We start from the raw sequence: 18,564 nt of genomic DNA, 5'->3' as shown, positions 1-18,564 counted from the left end.
TTTTCTTTTATAAACAAAAAAAATAAATTAATAAATATACAGGATCGATCTCCATAAAATTCTATATATTTGATAATTGGATGTTCTCATCAACTAAATTTATAATTATTCCCATTATTGTTTTCGATGAATGTATTTGTAACTTACATTTCTCTGTTCACTTTATCACACAAGTTTGCAACCTTTTTCTTGTTTTTTTTTCTTTTCAACTTTTTTCTCCATCCAGCTGCTAAATACTAACATAAAAAATATAATTAATTGTTTTTTATCCATGTATAAAATATGTAGTAATATATATTTAATAATTTTATTTCTATTTACCTTATACATAACTAATAAAATAACGGGTATTGCAATAGCTATAACTGAAATTACACTTTTCAATAGAATTTCATTTATATTTTTTCCAGAATGCGTTGGTTCACTTCTTTGATAAGCTAGTGTAACGATAGGATTGCTTGGTAGCTCTTGAGTATATAGTAATGAATGTTGAATATCACTCATTTGGACGTTACCTTCAACATGTTCTTCATTAGGTAGCTCTTCCGTATCATGTGTATCTATCGATTCTTCATATGTTTCTTTTAATGGTTGTTCCGGTGGTAGTGAGGTTGGGATCGTTTCTGATGGACTACCAGAGGAGGGTAGATCGATTTCCGAAATTCCTAGTTTAAGGTTATTATCACCTGATTGAGATGTGTCAAGTTCGTTATTTGATCGAGTAAGTACGTCATTAGCAAAATCATTAAATGCAGAATAACCTTTTGTTAAGCTAGTTGATGCACTTTCATATATACGATTTCCATACTTAGTAAGGTTTTTATAAAAAGATGAAAGATGCACTTTATACAAATCAGATAAAATTTCCGACTTTAGGATCTGTTCTATACTTGGTTCTTTCTTCAATAAGGTTTCTTGTTTATCTACAGGTTGTGTCTCTTGCTCTTTATCTTGTGGTTTTGATCCTATTTAGTATTCTACTTTTGGTCCTATTTGTTGTTCTACTTTTGATCCTGTTTGGGGTTCTACTGTTGGTCCTGTTTGGGGTTTTACTGTTGGTCCTGTTTGGGGTTCTGCTGTTGGTCCTGTTTGTGTTGAAGTCTCTAAAGGTGCTTTTAATTTTGTTTGTGTTGAAGTCTCTGAAGGTTCTTTTAATTCTGTTTGTGTTGAAGTTTCTGAAGGTTCTTTTAATTCTGGTTGTGGTAAAGTCGCTGAAGGTTCTTTTAATTCTGGTTGTGGTAAAGTCGCTGAAGGTGCTTTTAATTTTGGTTGTGGTGAAGGTTTTGAAGGTGGTGAACGTGCTGAAGGTGGTGAAGGTTTTGAAGGTGGTAAAGGTGGTAAAGGTTTTGAAGGTGGTAAAGGTGGTGAACGTGCTGGATGTGATGAAGGTACTGAAGTATGATGTTGCAGTTGGTTCGATTGTGGTTGCTTCAGTTGTGGTCCTTTCGATTGTAGTCCCTTTGGTTGTGGTTCCTTCAGTTGTGCAGTTTGAGAATGTAATTTAGAACATCCTGGATCATTGAAGTTAAATTTTGTATTTTTTGGTGCAAAATATGAATTTTTTCTAGCTATCGTTGTAAGGGTTTGAAGACGCTTATCTAACATTTTATTTGTTTTTTTATTTTCATTAATAGCAAAAGTTCTAAAGTCTTCATATGTTTTTTTTAATTTGTCCAATAAATAAAGATATGAATTGCATTTAGAAACATTATTGTGAAGGTTTCTATATTGATTAAGGCATTTGTAAGACTGAATATAAAGATCCTTACTGTTGGCACCTTTTGTTTTATAATTTGCAATTGTATTACATATATGACTAAGTAACGTATAAAGTTCACGCATATGCCTAAGATTAGCATCTTTCAAACCCTTTACATTATCCAAAGTTGCCCAATAGTTATTATTTCCTATATATTTATTTAAATGCTTTTCATAGGATTCCTTTAGAGTTAATGTATTGCTATTTTCTAATCTATATAATTTATCACTTACCCACATTGCAAAATAGTCAGAGTACTTATCTTTATTTATTTTTGTTAATTCCTTAAATAAATAACCACCCAAAGCATTAATTCGCTCATTATTGTTTGTACATGATTTATTACGACAATATTCTTGGTATAAACGAATGTTAGAATTAAATTTATTTTCATTAACTTTTTCCTCGTTAAAAAGCTTATCACCTTCAAGAAATAACTCACACTAAGAAAAAATATATATAAATTAATAAAAATATGTATTAATGCAAATTTTATTGAATAAGATTTAATGTGATTTGTAGACAAAACAAACACAATAAAATAAGGGATATACATATTTTATTTTAAAATATAATAATTTACCATTCTTTTGTCCCCCATTGTAATGGGATTTTGTTTTTAATCTATAAATTGATCTATATTATTTTTATATAAAATATATATACTCTAACAAAATAGGTTAAACTGTGACTTTATTTCTCTATATAAAATTTTCAGCGGTTAAACACATTATTAGTATTATTCTCACGAATAATATTAATTTTAAATTAATATACATAATATAATGAAATAAAACTTATATTCACTTTTATTGCAATTTATATAAGTATCATTATTTTGTAATTTGTTTGAAACATTTTTATCATATCTATAATATCTCTATTTTTAATAATATTTGGAATAGTTTCATTATATAATATTGTGGAACCTTTCAATGAATTTAAATAAAATATCTCTCCTAACTATTATATGATTATGCACAGAAATCTATCCAATCTCTATATTTATAATAATGAATCCATCAATTTTATATTATTATAAATATATAATTAGAATTGCATTATTAGAAATTCATTATTATTATACTTGTTAAAAATGTATTTGGATCTAATTATTTAAATGACATGTATTGATATACATTATTATTCAATGTGAAATATTACGTCTTTTTATATTATTTTTAATAAATATAAAATGTTATTTGTGTTTAAATTTAATATTAAGAAATAGTTTAATATTATCCTTTTTCTAAATGAATGACATATAATACATTTAATTATCTTAATTAATATATATATATTAACAATTCATTTTAGAATATGTATTAACTTTGTTTATATCTTAACATTTCTTTATATATAAATATAATTAATGAATAGTTTTGAGTACCTATCTTATCTATATTTTAAAATTAAAAAAACATAATATACAAATTAAGTTAATCTAGCTATTGCAATTAAAATAGATCATGGATATGAATTAGTTTTTGGACAGTAGTTAGTATATATAAAATGTATATTATTCTCTTCATTCTTATTATCTATTTAATATATAAATGATTAGGAAATATATTTTAAACAATAAAGAAAATAATATAATAGTTTTCGTGCATTTTAATTTAAATATATTAATTTTTACTTTAAAATGGTATTCATACTTTGGTTGGAATAATGAATTAAATTGAGAAGCAATATAACATGTGTTACCATTTTAAGTACATATTTATACTTATAACTTAAAATATATTATGTATTGTATATTTTATAATAAAACGTTATTTAGCTTTATAAATAAAAAACTATATTTTTAAGGAGAGTTATATAATCGTTAATAGAATTATTATTATTTTGTATGGTAGTGTTAATTCTAATATTAGCACATTAAACAAATACTAAGTTAAAATTATAATATTTCATTTGATCTTGTATGGATTCTATTTTAATCTTATCACCCGTTTAATAATATATATAATGAATTTATACCTATATAGTGTATCAAATATAAATAATAGATATATTCTATTAATACGCTAACTTATTGTTATTACTATTATTATGTTTCTGATATGTCACTATATATTACAGTGAGATAATTAATGCGCTCAAAAGTAATACTTTAAACCAATTAGTAATTTTACTTGTTTAATTGTTTTAAAGTATAACATTTTAGAACATATATTATTTCATAATAACAATATATTTAAATTATATATTTGTGAATTTGCATATATATAGTAACATAATAAAAATATTATTAGTTCAAATTAAATTAATTATTACATACTTTTTCTATATACTTTGCATTAATATATAATTGTATATATTTTCAAAATTTAACATATTTCAGTTTTAGGCATTTATACAATATTATATATATTAGAACAATAACGTTAATTTTATATATCTAGTTGTTTATAAGTATTATAGCAAACTATAACATTAAATTTTATTAATATATTTATATTTTATTTTTTAACAATTTTAAATGTAATATTTTTATATCTCAAAATTATAAAGTTTAAAAATTAATAGTAATTAATCTAATATTATACCTTTATAGTAAATAAATTAATGTATATAGAATTATCTCTATTATTTGAATTTAAAATTTTACCTTAAAATGAAACTATATATAATCGAAAATTAAAAGGATTGTATACATATATTTATAATGCAGTTTTTTATTAATATGCATATTTTTATTGTATTATTAAATATGTTAGATGCATAAAACATCTTTTATAGACATCGCTGTATTCTCGAATATCGATCGATATATCATGCATCTATATTTTATGATTACCTATTATATATTGGTAATATGTTTAATTAATCTTAAAAACACACGTATTAATATGAATGTATATTGTAACGTAGATGAATATTCCAAATGAATCATCTTATAATTCATACTCAACATCATATATATTGCATTATTACAGTTCACTTGGATAATCCGGTTTAAAGTCAAATAAATTTGATAAAAATAATAAGTTTTACTAAATAAAACGTTTCATCAAATAAAAAAATATATTGTGTTGTCAAAATTCAATATAGTTATGGGTTAATAACCCTTATATAATAGATAATAAGGGTTCTTATGTATAGTTAGCCAAAAATTAGCAATAAAATGCAAAATATAAAGTTATTATATTGCCACATTTAATATATATGAACGAATTATATGAAAGTATTATAACTTATGGAAAATATGTTATGAGACCCTTTTCATATTGATGGATGTGTCCATATGGGGGTGCATATTTGGACTTCATTTCGAGATTAAACATATATAGGTGATACACATATTTAATTAGCATTTACAGACAAAAAATATTATCAAATTATAAAAAATTTAATTACAATATCCCTTGACCCCTAACTCTAAACACATATTCAGTGAACGAAATGGTAACCCATAGTACAGAACCCTGATCCATAAAGCATGAACACCTCGGCATTAAGAAATTATAATTAAAAAATAAATTAATTTTATGCATTATATATTTCGATTTTAAAACTTTATGTTTCATTATTTTATTTAATTTTATATATACTATGATGTGCTATTAAAAGGAATTTATAATTTGCATTAATTTATAAAAAAACATGGAGATCAATATTATTACCAATAAATAATTATTATAAAATTAATAATTTTGCTATAAAAAATTTATTTAATAAATTTCGGTTAAAATTGGTGAAAAATAATTACAGAAAGCGTGATTTACCATTATATATATTTTATGATGAATTAGTAGCATTATTATTGTGTTAGTAGATCCTGTAACCATGCATAAAATTAACTGTAACTCTTAGATTAAATTAATTTTTTTTAACATTTACAAGTGAAAGGCATTTGTTTATACTAAAAATAAAACATCATATAAAAACTGAAAAAAATAAATGGAAAGAAATAACAAAATTAATATTTTTATATAATTATTATAATGTATTTCTGAAACAACTGTTTATTCGTTAATATGTTTATATATAATGACGATATTCAAGTTATATATACCAAAATTACATTATAACTAATATATTTTTTTATTTTATCTTTCTAGTTTTATATTTCAAAATATCGACTCCCTATTATGCAACACATATATTGTTTTTTTCCGATGTGTGTATAAATAATTCCACGTTATGTGTATTTCATAAATTTTAATTCTAATTTCCGTTTGCCAAACTATAAAGATCAAAATTTTGTATATTCATAATTAATATATAATTAAAACTACTTTTTTAAATATATAATATTTAATAAATTAGGACCATAATATTTTTGTTACTCATTATTTGTAAGAACTTAGATGACTTTTCTCCTCTTATAATAAGCCCAATTAAATAAAAACAGATCAAATTTATAACACCTGATCAAAATGTGCAAATCAAATAATCCGATTATATAAATTTGCCTTTAAAGAATTTTATAATTTGATTATTTAAATATTTATCTAAATATATTTTTAAATATTTATGTTTTATTTTTATATAAATATTATTTTTTTATAATTTTTTTGAAAGGCTTTTGCTTCAACTTTAATTATAATATACAACTTTTTTAGTCTCCATTTTTTTAGTCTCCATTTTTTAGTCTCCATTTTTTTAGTTCCTATTTTTTTGGTTACCAAGTCCAAAATGAATAAAGGGCGCATGAAAATCGTTTTTGCTATTTTAGTCGTATTCACATATGTGAGTAATAAAGCTCTTGGAAACAAGACTATTCCAAGGTAAACATCTTTAACTAATCCTCTGTAAGGAAATAGGCAACATGCATAACTATATACTAAATGTGTCATTATGAAAATATTATATGGATATTTGTGCAAATATATAATGTATGATCCTTGAAAAGCCAAAAAATCATCTTATAAATACATTTATTATTTTTTTTATAATTCTAAAATAGCATACGTCCTGTTGTTCATAATCCGGATGAACTATATAAACAAAATATGCACCTATTATGCACAAATCCTGAAGAAGCTCAACAAGCAGCTGAAGTCATGGATGAAGCTCGAAAAAGGTTCCTTCACTATGCTACGAGTAATTACAATTACAATTTATATGAAAATTATAGTGAAAATGCAAGCTCATATTTTAGGAAATATAAAAATCATACAGACATTGGAAAATTTCATATTAAAATTTACTATCCCCATGCGGTATAAATTAACGAACATAATTTTTTAAGTTATAAAATTAAGTTAAATAATTACATATTTACATTTTTTTTATTACCTATAGTATGATGAGATAGTAAATATTTTGTGGGACCCCAATGGTCCAAAAAAATACGATTCTGACTTGATTAGTGGTATATAAAAAAATAATTAATTAATCAATTGAATATGGGATTATCACTATATGTATTCCTTGTTTTATTATAAATGATATATATTATTTTTCTTTGACATTTTATTAATTTTCATAATATTTTAATTTACATGGTGTAAAATTATAATTTTTTAGGAAAAGTTGTCCGTGTATACGATCCAAATTTATTAATGATACAAAAATCTCAAAGATGTTATACTACGTTGTTTAATAGATATTTTTATGCTTTATCTGCAAAATATAAAGTAAGGAAATTTGTGTTTTCTTTTACCCCTCAATAAATCATATTTTTCATATTATTGAACTATTTTATAAAATATATTTTTTCTCGTTTTTAGGTATCTGAAGACACAACTATAATTGTCATGGCTTCAGCAAATATAAATGATCACAACAAGAAAAATGTAAAAAAATATGAAAACGTTATCGTAACAAGTGCGAATTCGTTCAAAACTGATGTTGATTCTGAAAAGGAAATTAGAAAGGGGAAATTAAAAAAAATGTTTGTTAACTTATCTGGATATCTCATTACAAAACATGACAAATACGTTGAAATTATTCATATTGACTCTGTAAGCAATATAAAAATTTTTATAACATAATAATTTTATTTCATCATTTATTTTGTTATACCAATTTTACCATTTATAAAAATATCCAATATTTCTATAAATGTATATATTTATAATATATACTACTCGTTCCCAATAAATTGAAATAATTCCTTTTATATATTTATCCAATTTTGCGTTTTTTTCACAGGTTAGTGATAATATTCCCATAGCCTCAGAATGGTATATATTATTAAGTAAATCAGAAAGGATGGGAATCCTTCTTGACTTAGATAATTACATTGATGATAAATATACATTTCCTCCCAAATCTCTGTGATTGGCTATATGTTTTGATGCATATATTAATATAAACAATTTGTGTTCATGGGTTATTTATATTTTAATCATCACCATGAAAAATATTTTTTATTTTTAACAAAGTTCTTTTTTATATAAATTGTTTATGTCTTTTAATGTAAAGATGCATCATGTGTATATAATTTTATGAACAAATCAAATATGAGTGATAATTCATCAAAATTTGTTCTTACGATCGGCCTATATGTTAATGTCTATCGAAAAAATGTGATAAGCATCTATGCTTGTACTCATTTTATCTTCATTATTTTAATTATTCCCATATATCTCATATTTATGTTCAAATTTGCTATTTCAAACACAAATATCATAAGTATATCAATCATCATCCTCAAATTAATATATGAATGGTTTATTCCTCTTTAATATTTTTATTTATGTTCTTAAATTTTACTTTTAAAACAATTACAGAATCCAAATAATAAATGTTGATATGCAAATGTTAAAAAATATGTATTTTTTATACATTCACAAATTGTGCAGCGGTAAAAATATTTTAAAATACTGTATTTTATAATTTCCTTATTATTTACCTTATGTACAATTCATAAACGAATTTATATTACAATAAATGTAAATGAAATTAAAATTAGTATATTTTTTATCAATGAACTTTATAATATTGATTCCAATCCTTGTGATAAATGTAGGATGTTATTTCCAGTGAAAATTCTGGGAATTTTTACATTTATCATCATTTCTAGAATAATTAGTTTTTAAATTATTATAATGATATAATAGTTAGTACATAAATATGTGGATTGGCTTCAATATTATTATATTTGTCTACAAAATTACTGCGTGTTCACAGTTTTTTTTGGTGTCTGAAATTTCCTTCGTATTATTAGTATACATATTACATAATAATTTACATAAATTATAAAATTTAGACATTTTTAATATCAATAATTATCAAATTTTTATTATCTATGAGATCTTAAAATGTTTATGCCCGTATCATTTTCCATGTATTGAGCATAGAAATCGTTTAAATTGTGGAAATGATTATATAACTTTTGATTTAATACATAAATTAAATATGCATATATTAAAGTATAGATAAATATTTAAAATGTATTTTATTATAATATATAGCATCATATATAAGATGTTATTAAAATTCGTTTGGGGAAAATTGCAATTTAAAATTAAAAGTTGTGACATGCAAATAAGATATTTTGTTAAATAAAAAGATTGGTTATATAAAATAAGAATATTATATATTTTGATGAACACATTTCGTAGATCAGACATTCTCAATATAAGAACTTTTATATATGGATAACCCTATTTAGTATTAAAATATAACAAATCGGTGTATACTTTGACCATATTTAATATGTATTAATATTACTATGTATGTATTATAATTTATGAAAAAAGTATTTTGCATTTATTTTCATATTAATAATTATGCCTTTTTTCTGTTGAAGGCTTATACTTCATCACAAGGTTATAAATTGGGGGATGTGGCATATATAATTTTTCGTTTAATAATTTATTATCAATATATATTTAACGAAATCGCATATATAATAAATCTTATCAAATTATAAAAAACTAATAAGAATATATCCTTGAATACCAACCAAAAACACAAATTCAGAAAACACAATTATAACCTTGAACCCTAAACCTTGTCCATCAACAAATCTAAATTATCTCAATGATATCGATAAAGAAGTTAATATGAAAGAAATGTTAGAAAATACAAGATCAATCGAAACTGACATTGATTATGAGGAAGCGTTAACCATATTGGGTACTAACATAGTCAAATTTGTAATTAAAAAAGGTGATAAAGACGAAGCTGATGTTAATTAATCAACGCTGTAAGAAATATCAAATTCTAATAATATAATAATTTTATTCTCATTTTAACATTTATCTAAAATGTAGTTTCTGTATAAGTTATATATTTTATGATATTCAAACAACAAAATACTGAAATATTTTATATATTTATCCATTTTTTTCGTAGATTTATAATAATGACTGTTTTGTCGATTTTTTCCACGATAAAAAAGATAGAGGCCATAAATATGTATATATTATACGCTTAGAACAACGCATTTGATCTAGTAAAGAATAATATGCCCCAAGTAAAAATGTTTCAACACCTTAATATTGTAATACATATATTAATAAAATTAATTTATGTTCATACATAATATTTATTTAAATTACCACCGCAATATTTTTATCGTTTTAAAAATGATTACTTAGTATATAATTTGCCACCTTTTTTTTATTAAAATATATTGAATGTATTTAATTTTGTGACTAAATCAAATAATCAATGCTATAATTCAATTGTATTCTCTGTAGGATTGTACTTTATATTAATTCGATTACTTTTTTTAGCGTTAAAAAATTATATTTCGTATTTTTATTATTTTCTTTATTTTTATTATTATTATTATCATAAAACTTAAAATTTGTTAATAATTAATTATCTATCAATATAGAAATATCATAAAATATATCAATCATCATCCTCAAATTAATATACTTATTTACTTTTCTCTTTATTATTTATATTTTTGTCCTTAAATTTTGTCTTTGAAACCGTTTATAGAATCTAAATAATAAATACTAAAATAAATATATTAAAAAAATGTATTTCAATTTTGTCGACTCAAATATTGTATTACCAAAAATTTGCTTATAAGATATTTATGACGAATCAAATTTTATATTTTTATGGTAAATAAATAAAAAAAATATAAAACTTCTATTTTAATACAAATTAAAAAATTAGCAGAAATATAAAATAAAAATTTTAAAATAATTTCCTTTTTTTTAAAATAATAACTTTTAAAAAATATTCCCCTAAAATGGTAAAATTTATGCATAGTGCTATATGAGCATACTATATTATCGTTAGGAAATAAGAATCATTATGATCTAGAATAAATATTTATTTTAATGGGTATTTTTCAATTATTTTAAATACGTTTTTTTTTTTTTTTTTTTTTAAATAAATATATTCTCATAAATAAAAATATTAAAAAATTATTGATAAAAATATTTTGGAAACCACATAACATAAATTAGTAAATTAACAATTTTAATTTTATTATATATTTTTAATATAAAATATTCTTATAAATTAAATATAAAATTGTAGTTATATTTATTTAGTATTAATTTATAATACAATTGTAATAAATATAACCATTAACTATGTTTTAGATTAATATAATCAGATGAATACCTTACTCCGTGTAAATATATATATATATATATATATAGTATATATATATATATTGAACTTATTTTATTTATATTTACATTAATTTTATATGCAAAGAATTAAAATAATTTCAAAAAAACAAAATTACATAATATAATAAGGAAACAGTATAAAATAATAATAATATTTATCTTATACACGACCAGCGCGTGTAGTTATACAAAACTATATGCAAATGAGAAATAATAAAAATCAGAAAAATCATCCCTCAAATGCCATTATTCCATATGTTAAATTATTGTTATTTTTTTATATAATTTATATACAAAAATATACTAAAAGCGTAAGAAAAAAACAATATTTTAATGTAAATTTTAAAATTTGAACCATATATTTTTGTGATTCTCTAAAAATAATTATTATTCTATTAATTCATTTTATAACATCATTAACATTTACATTATTTTATTAGGTTATCAATGAAAAAAATGCATATGAGAACATACTTGGAAATGTATCAGGCCTAAGACCCCAAAGGGTATTAACAGAATACGGTAGAGGGAAAACTAATATCTTTCAAAGAATACATAATGAGGTATCATAATAATAACAACTATAATACTAAGTTTACATTAGTTTATATAAAAAAATGATAAATAAAACTACTATATTTAATTTTAATAAGTTCACAATACGTATTATATACATAAATCATATATATTCTCGCATATTATCAATTTACAGGATTATTATGATATTTTAGGGGTTACAAAAAGTGCAGATCTTGATCAAATAACCAAAGCTTATAAAAGATTAGCTATGAGATGGCATCCGGATAAGCATACTGACGAGAATGATAAACTATATGCTGAAGAAATGTTTAAGAAAATTTCAAGCGCATATTCCGTGTTATCCGATGAACGTCAAAGGAAAATTTATGATACATATGGTATTGAGGGCATAAAAGGGAATGTAGACAGTTTCAAACCATTTTATCACACCGAGTATTTCAATAAAATTATAAGTCCATTGAAAAACTTTTCGTTTATGACATTGATTAATGATAAGTATAACGAAATATCTAACTTCTTACATAATATCGAATATAAACCGTTTTCTTCTTCAAAAACTAGAAGTAAGAATATATATGCATATATTTATATATAAACTAAAAAATATAATATTAAAAAATGTATAAATTATAATATTGTGTGTGCTAAATGAGATATTTCATAAATTAAAACCAAACGAATATTATATACAATAATACGATGATAAAAATATTATGCATATCACTAAAAATAAACGTTATTACATACACACGATGTTAATATATATTGTATACATTTTTCCCTTAATTTTTATATTAAACGCAGACAATAATATTCCAGGTTCACGTGAAATAACGCTTGATTTAACATTAGAAGAGTTACATCAAGGGTGCAGAAAGGAGTATAAAATTGTCAAAAATGTGTTCGTTGGAGGAACACCTTTTCAAATCGATAAAGTCCTTACAATTGATATTAAACCCGGATTGAATAATAACGATTTGATTACGTTTCATGGGGAGGGCGATCAAGTATCTCCTTCATCACTACCAGGCAATGCTATTTTCAAAATTTCTACAAAAAAACATGATACCTTTATCAGAAGAGGCAATAATTTGATATATAAACACCATATAACCTTAGAACAAGCTTTAAAAGGTTTTAATTTTTCTGTAAGATCATTGGATAATAAAGATATAATTATAAATGTAGATGATATTGTTGGTCCTAACTCAAAAATGATCATACCAAATGAAGGAATGCCATGTATGGACAATCCAAATAATAAAGGAGATATAATAATTGAATTTATACATATGTATCCCGAAACAATGTCCGAAGAAGAAAAGGCAGCCTTAAGGGACATTATTAATAGTACAAATAATAAAAATACATCTTCTTAATATGTTTTTGTAATAATTTAAAACATGCACTATATAATATAGGATGCATGTCATTGAAGTTTATTATTAAAATATATATAATATTCTAAAAATAAACATTTTCCTCATTATCTCAAAAAAAGTACTCTAATTAAATAAACCATTTGTCAATTTTGATTATTTATTTTTTATTCGTTCTTAATTATTTGCATACTTTGTGTTAATTTTTATTTTGTTTGTGTTTTTTGAAATTATTCGTGTCAAACTTAAAATTAATTGAATAAAGATAATATATTAATAAAAATTTATAAATAATAGTATTATATTTTTATTTGCGGTGTTTTATGAGGATCATAGAAAATATTTAAGATATAAATGTTATCTAAAAATAACATATTTTTCTTAAATATGCATTTAATACTCAAACTATATAACTATTGCGCCGATTAAAAGTTTTCAGCTATATCATAAAAATATAATATATATGTGGTTAAGTAAAAACCATTTCATATAATTGTTTTACAGTTTTGTAACACAGGAAAATCAATAAATGTTGTTATTAAGTTAAAAATTTCAATAGACTTACTATAATTTATAAATATATTGAAAAGGATGGATTAATTAAATGTTATTTGCTAATACTAATTGACTATTTAATACAATTTAAATTATTTTTATGACTCCATTCTTATTGCTATTACAAAATTTAACCTTAAAACTTTGGTTATCGTAAAAGTATTTAAAATAATATTCAGGGAATCAAAGAATATATATAATATTATTAATGGTGATATTATTTTTAGTGGCAAACACCTCAAATACATATCAAGAATTCCTATATTACGGGTGTATATACACAAAGCCCGAAATATTGCAAAAAGTATTTTTTTTATTTGTTTTATTAATGATTTTTAAATAATGTTTTAATTAATCACATACAATAACTATTAATTAATAAAAATTATAACCTCTTTTTACATATTTATTAAATATCTAAAAAGTGATTCTAACTAACACATAATGAGAAAATAAGCAACATAATACGGATAGGAATTAGAATATTAAAACATAATTAGTATTCTTAAAAGAAGTAAACTTAATCAATGATATAACCGATTAAATTAAATACTTTCAAAAAAAATTATCAACAGTCATGTAATAAATAAAAAACATATAGAATACATATATTACATAACTCAATGTTTATTGATCATATTAGCATAAAAAACATCATATATATTATCCAAAAAAAATTAATAATAAAAATATAAAAACAATTAAATTACAAACATTAGCTAAATATTTAGTAAAAAATGTGAAAATTAAGAGCAATAATATACAATCATGTTTAAAGTATAACATATCGTTACTATTTTGTTTGATTAACAAACACATACATATATATAATATATAACATTGCTATAAACAAATAATAATATATATTATATATACATAGTGTTAACTATATCCAAAATAGTATTCTCCTTCAATTATGAAAAAAATATCTTATAATCGTGATCCTCTATGGGAAACAGTGTTATTATATATTTTTGGACGTATTGCATTTAAAATAAAATATAATATCAATAACATAACAATAAAATATGAAAAAATTAATATTATAAAAGCATTTGCTATTCCTCGAATATAATTTGACTCAATTTTTTTTTTTATTTTATCTAATATTACTCTATAAAAAGGTTGCTTTTTCACTTTTCCCTTTCCCTTTTCTTTTTCTTTTTTTTTTTCTTGTATTTTTATTTTCTCTTTTAATTCTTGTTCTTTTGGTTTTACTTTTTCTTTTAATTTTTCGCGAATCGCTATTTGTGCTTTATTTTTTAATTTTTTTTGGTCAAGTATTTTTACATTCGCTGTTGGCTTATTTTTATTTTTGGGTCGTTTTTTTGTTAAAGAATTAATTAGGTCAAAACCATTTTTTATTTGATTTAAATTGGAGATTATTGTTTTATTATGTATGCCCTTTTCCTTCTTCTTCTTATTTGTATTTAATTTATTTAAACCATGATCACTGCGCGGAATATTCTTTAGCTTATCGTTAGTTTCCTCTTTTTTATTTTCTCTCTTTTCAACAATTTGTGGTATTGTTTCTATGGAAACATTTTTTTGATCTGTGTAATCATGCTTTATTTTAGGTAAAATGGTCATTCCATCTTTTCTTTGAAATGTCGATTTATTAAGGACTCGATTCATATCTGGATTAGGATATAATTTAATATATTCATCAAAATTATAAATATCATCAACTTTGTTTATAAACTTTACTTCTTTATGCATACTAATATCTCCATTCACTTTTTTATTATTCAATTTAATTTTATTATCAGAAAGAACCTTTTTATCTTCTATTATTGGTTTGAGTTCTGATTGTTTTTCTTTTTGAAAACCATATAATATCTTTGAATCGTGAATTTTTGTACCATTATTATTGTTCTTATTATAACTATTTGTTTTTAAAGAATCTAAATTTGTTATTCTTTGTATGTCTCCATAGTTTGTATCAATATTTTTTAATACTTGTTTATTTTTTATATCGTAGGGATATTCTATATTGTCTATATCATAATATTCAGGGAATATATTAATTCCAAACTCTGAGGATATATTATTATTTTCTAATTTCGCATCTCCCCCATGGAAGTATCCTTCATTGTACAAGTGTATACCTTCTGTGGAATATGATAAGTTTCTTTTATATCGCATTACTTCTGAAAATTCGCTATTTTCATGTTCGTTATAATTCTAAATATAAATAAAAATATGTTGCATACATTGATGAGTTATTAAAATCCATGTAATAGAAAGTTACATACGAATATTCATTTATTGCGATATAAATTACATAAGCATGTGTATTCATACAGTAATAATGTATAATATTAAGAAGATAAATAACAGTTCCAAATGGCATAAAATTTGTATAAGTCAATACTAATTAAATTTTTTACTTACCCATTCTATTGTACTCCTGAATATAAACAACAATGTTCCAAATAAAAAGACTTTATTAAATAAGTGGAATATATATATTCCTTCAAACTTACAACTTCTTTTGAAAGTTTTCATTTTTTTGTGCATATAAGTACAGTTTTATTTTAGTATATTATTATAGTTAAAAAGTTAATTATATAATATCATTCTCCTCTATGAATTCGATGTTATCCATTATTATTATTGCTAAATACTTTTTATGTAAATCGCTTTATATATAAAATTACATTTGAGGTTTTTTAAATTACAAGGGCTAATATAATTATATTGAAATCTTTAAAAAAATATATAACTAATAATAAAGTGTTATTTATATAATTCACTGTTCATCTTATCAGATAATAGAGAAATAAATATTGGGGGGGGGAACTATATTTTCAATGTTTAGCTCCTTTAAATATATTATAATTTATAATAAAGCATTTTAACCCACACATTTATATAAATATAAATATACCTAGAAAATATTTATCATTTTGTATAGCTAAATGTATATATTATTTTTTTATAAAATAATATAGGCATTTTTTAAGTATAAAAATTTAAGCTTTATTTAGTGAATATCAAAAATTAAATTTGGATTTTATTTTGTCGTATAATACAAAATATTTGTTTATGTATATAGTCCTGGAAATAATTGATCAATATTAACTTTTTTGTTATTTTTCTTTTTTATTAATTATAATTATAATTTTTATAATGTTTTTATTTTATTTTTTGGGTCTTGTTATTTTATTTCCCGATTGAATAATTTCTTATATATCGTAAATTTTGAAAAGTATCTATTTAAAACTTATATACTTACAATTTCAAATAAAACATTTGTGCACATATAAAAATTATTTATATTTTACAAAAATATTTAAAATTCCCATCGAAAATTGCAAAAAATATCCAAAGATTTAAAATATCAAAAAAACGGAAATATCGGAATAATTAATTTTTCTATTAAAACAATTTATTATATATATAATATGCTTTTAGGAAATCAAATTTACAATTGAGTTTTATTTCACAGCTTAGTGCATTTAATAAAATGACAATTTTCAATTTATTTTAAGGCGTGATAAAAAGAATATTAATAAAAATGAAAAATAGCACCTCAATGCATCATAAGTTATGCTTAAAGATATTTTATGCCTAATATTATATATTTATGTAGATCCTCCTTTTTATTTTGATTTTCTAAAAATACTTTATTGATTTTTTTTAAATGGCATAAAACTAAAAAATAACGTTATTTCTAAAAATAATAATAATAAGGATAAGGCACTAAAGGGTAACTTATATACACACACACATATATATTATATATATATATATATATATATATAGAAAGGCGATAAAATTGCGCATATACCCCATCCCTAATAATTTACATTTCTCCATATATTGAAACTTCTCAAGTTTTTTTTTGTTTGAAGCAAAGCTATTGATGATTCTATATGTTTATATAAAGTATAACCATTACACAGAAAGAAAAAAATATCCTATGATTTAGATACTTTCAATAATAAAAATATGTTTATATAATTTTCATAAAGAACCTTCATATAGCTACGTAAAGTAAATAAATACATAATATATATATAGTTACATATTGAAATTATAATTATAACATCATTAATAGGGAGAATATATTATTAATTTTCATGCTAATTAGAATGAAAATAATTTTTAATCAATTTCATAATAAATATATATATAATTACATTGATATATAACCTTCCATTCGCACAAATCCATATTTTATTAAAATATGCACACCTTACATTTATAAAAATCTTAAAAAGTACCTAAAAAACGAAAAAAAATATATTAAACTTATATGCACTACCATATGATGAAATTAAATATAATTCTTTGAAATTGCTTTAGAAAACCATAATATTAGATAAACAGATATATGCATATATATATTGTAAATAATCCAACAATGGCACTATATATTAGATTATAATCCCAAAGTGCAAATTTATGAAAAAAAAAAATAAATTATATAGCATATATTATATACATTATACATATCCACATCACACCCATATATATCCATGTTTGTGCATTAAATAAATATAATCTCCATTATATTATTTGGGAAAATTAGCTATTACTATATATTCTTATTAAACAAATTAAAAAAATGGATTAAGGTAAAACAATACATATCGTCTTATGGGGAATATACAATTGCATATATATAATGCATTAATTATAATATTACTCAATATAAAAATATATTTGTTAAAAGGAAATTAATTGATATAAAGATAACAAAATATAAATATATTATTTAATCATGTTAATATAATAATACCTTAAAATATAGTGTCATCACCGAATAAAATTGTCTTAAGCATTATATAATATGCATATGCAAATATATGGTTACCAAATT

General features: G+C 21.8%; 3 protein-coding genes and 1 pseudogene across 3 annotated transcripts, besides 1 other annotated feature; 2 read left to right on the top strand and 2 right to left on the bottom strand.

Moving 5' to 3' along the window:
• Positions 1-143: 143 nt before the first annotated feature.
• On the bottom strand, positions 144-2,345 carry PY17X_0216700 (annotated as a pseudogene).
• Positions 144-2,345: a sequence feature (YIR protein, pseudogene;~PIR protein, pseudogene).
• A 4,058-nt stretch (positions 2,346-6,403) lies between these two features.
• On the top strand, positions 6,404-7,993 carry PY17X_0216600 (fam-a protein; the record flags this gene model as incomplete). The annotated part of the gene is made up of 6 exons (XM_022957999.1): positions 6,404-6,495; positions 6,675-6,930; positions 7,013-7,082; positions 7,238-7,347; positions 7,441-7,674; positions 7,865-7,993. 6 exons carry the CDS (start codon positions 6,404-6,406, stop codon positions 7,991-7,993), a joined length of 891 nt encoding a protein of 296 aa, XP_022811398.1.
• Positions 7,994-11,459: 3,466 nt separating this feature from the next.
• Positions 11,460-13,181, top strand: PY17X_0216500 (heat shock protein, putative; the record flags this gene model as incomplete). Its single annotated transcript, XM_022957998.1, has 4 exons — positions 11,460-11,573; positions 11,703-11,825; positions 11,975-12,365; positions 12,607-13,181. The coding sequence occupies 4 exons, from the start codon at positions 11,460-11,462 to the stop codon at positions 13,179-13,181; spliced, it is 1,203 nt and encodes a 400-aa protein (XP_022811397.1).
• A 1,485-nt stretch (positions 13,182-14,666) lies between these two features.
• On the bottom strand, positions 14,667-16,244 carry PY17X_0216400 (Plasmodium exported protein, unknown function; the record flags this gene model as incomplete). The annotated part of the gene is made up of 2 exons (XM_022957997.1): positions 14,667-15,920; positions 16,131-16,244. The coding sequence occupies 2 exons, from the start codon at positions 16,242-16,244 to the stop codon at positions 14,667-14,669; spliced, it is 1,368 nt and encodes a 455-aa protein (XP_022811396.1).
• Between the last annotated feature and the right edge of the window lie 2,320 nt (positions 16,245-18,564).

Source organism: Plasmodium yoelii, assembly GCF_900002385.2.
Source record: "Plasmodium yoelii strain 17X genome assembly, chromosome: 2".
NCBI classification, from domain to species: domain Eukaryota; phylum Apicomplexa; class Aconoidasida; order Haemosporida; family Plasmodiidae; genus Plasmodium; species Plasmodium yoelii.
The sequence above is the reverse complement of the archived record's forward strand: the minus strand, read 5'-3'. Positions and strand labels throughout refer to the sequence as shown.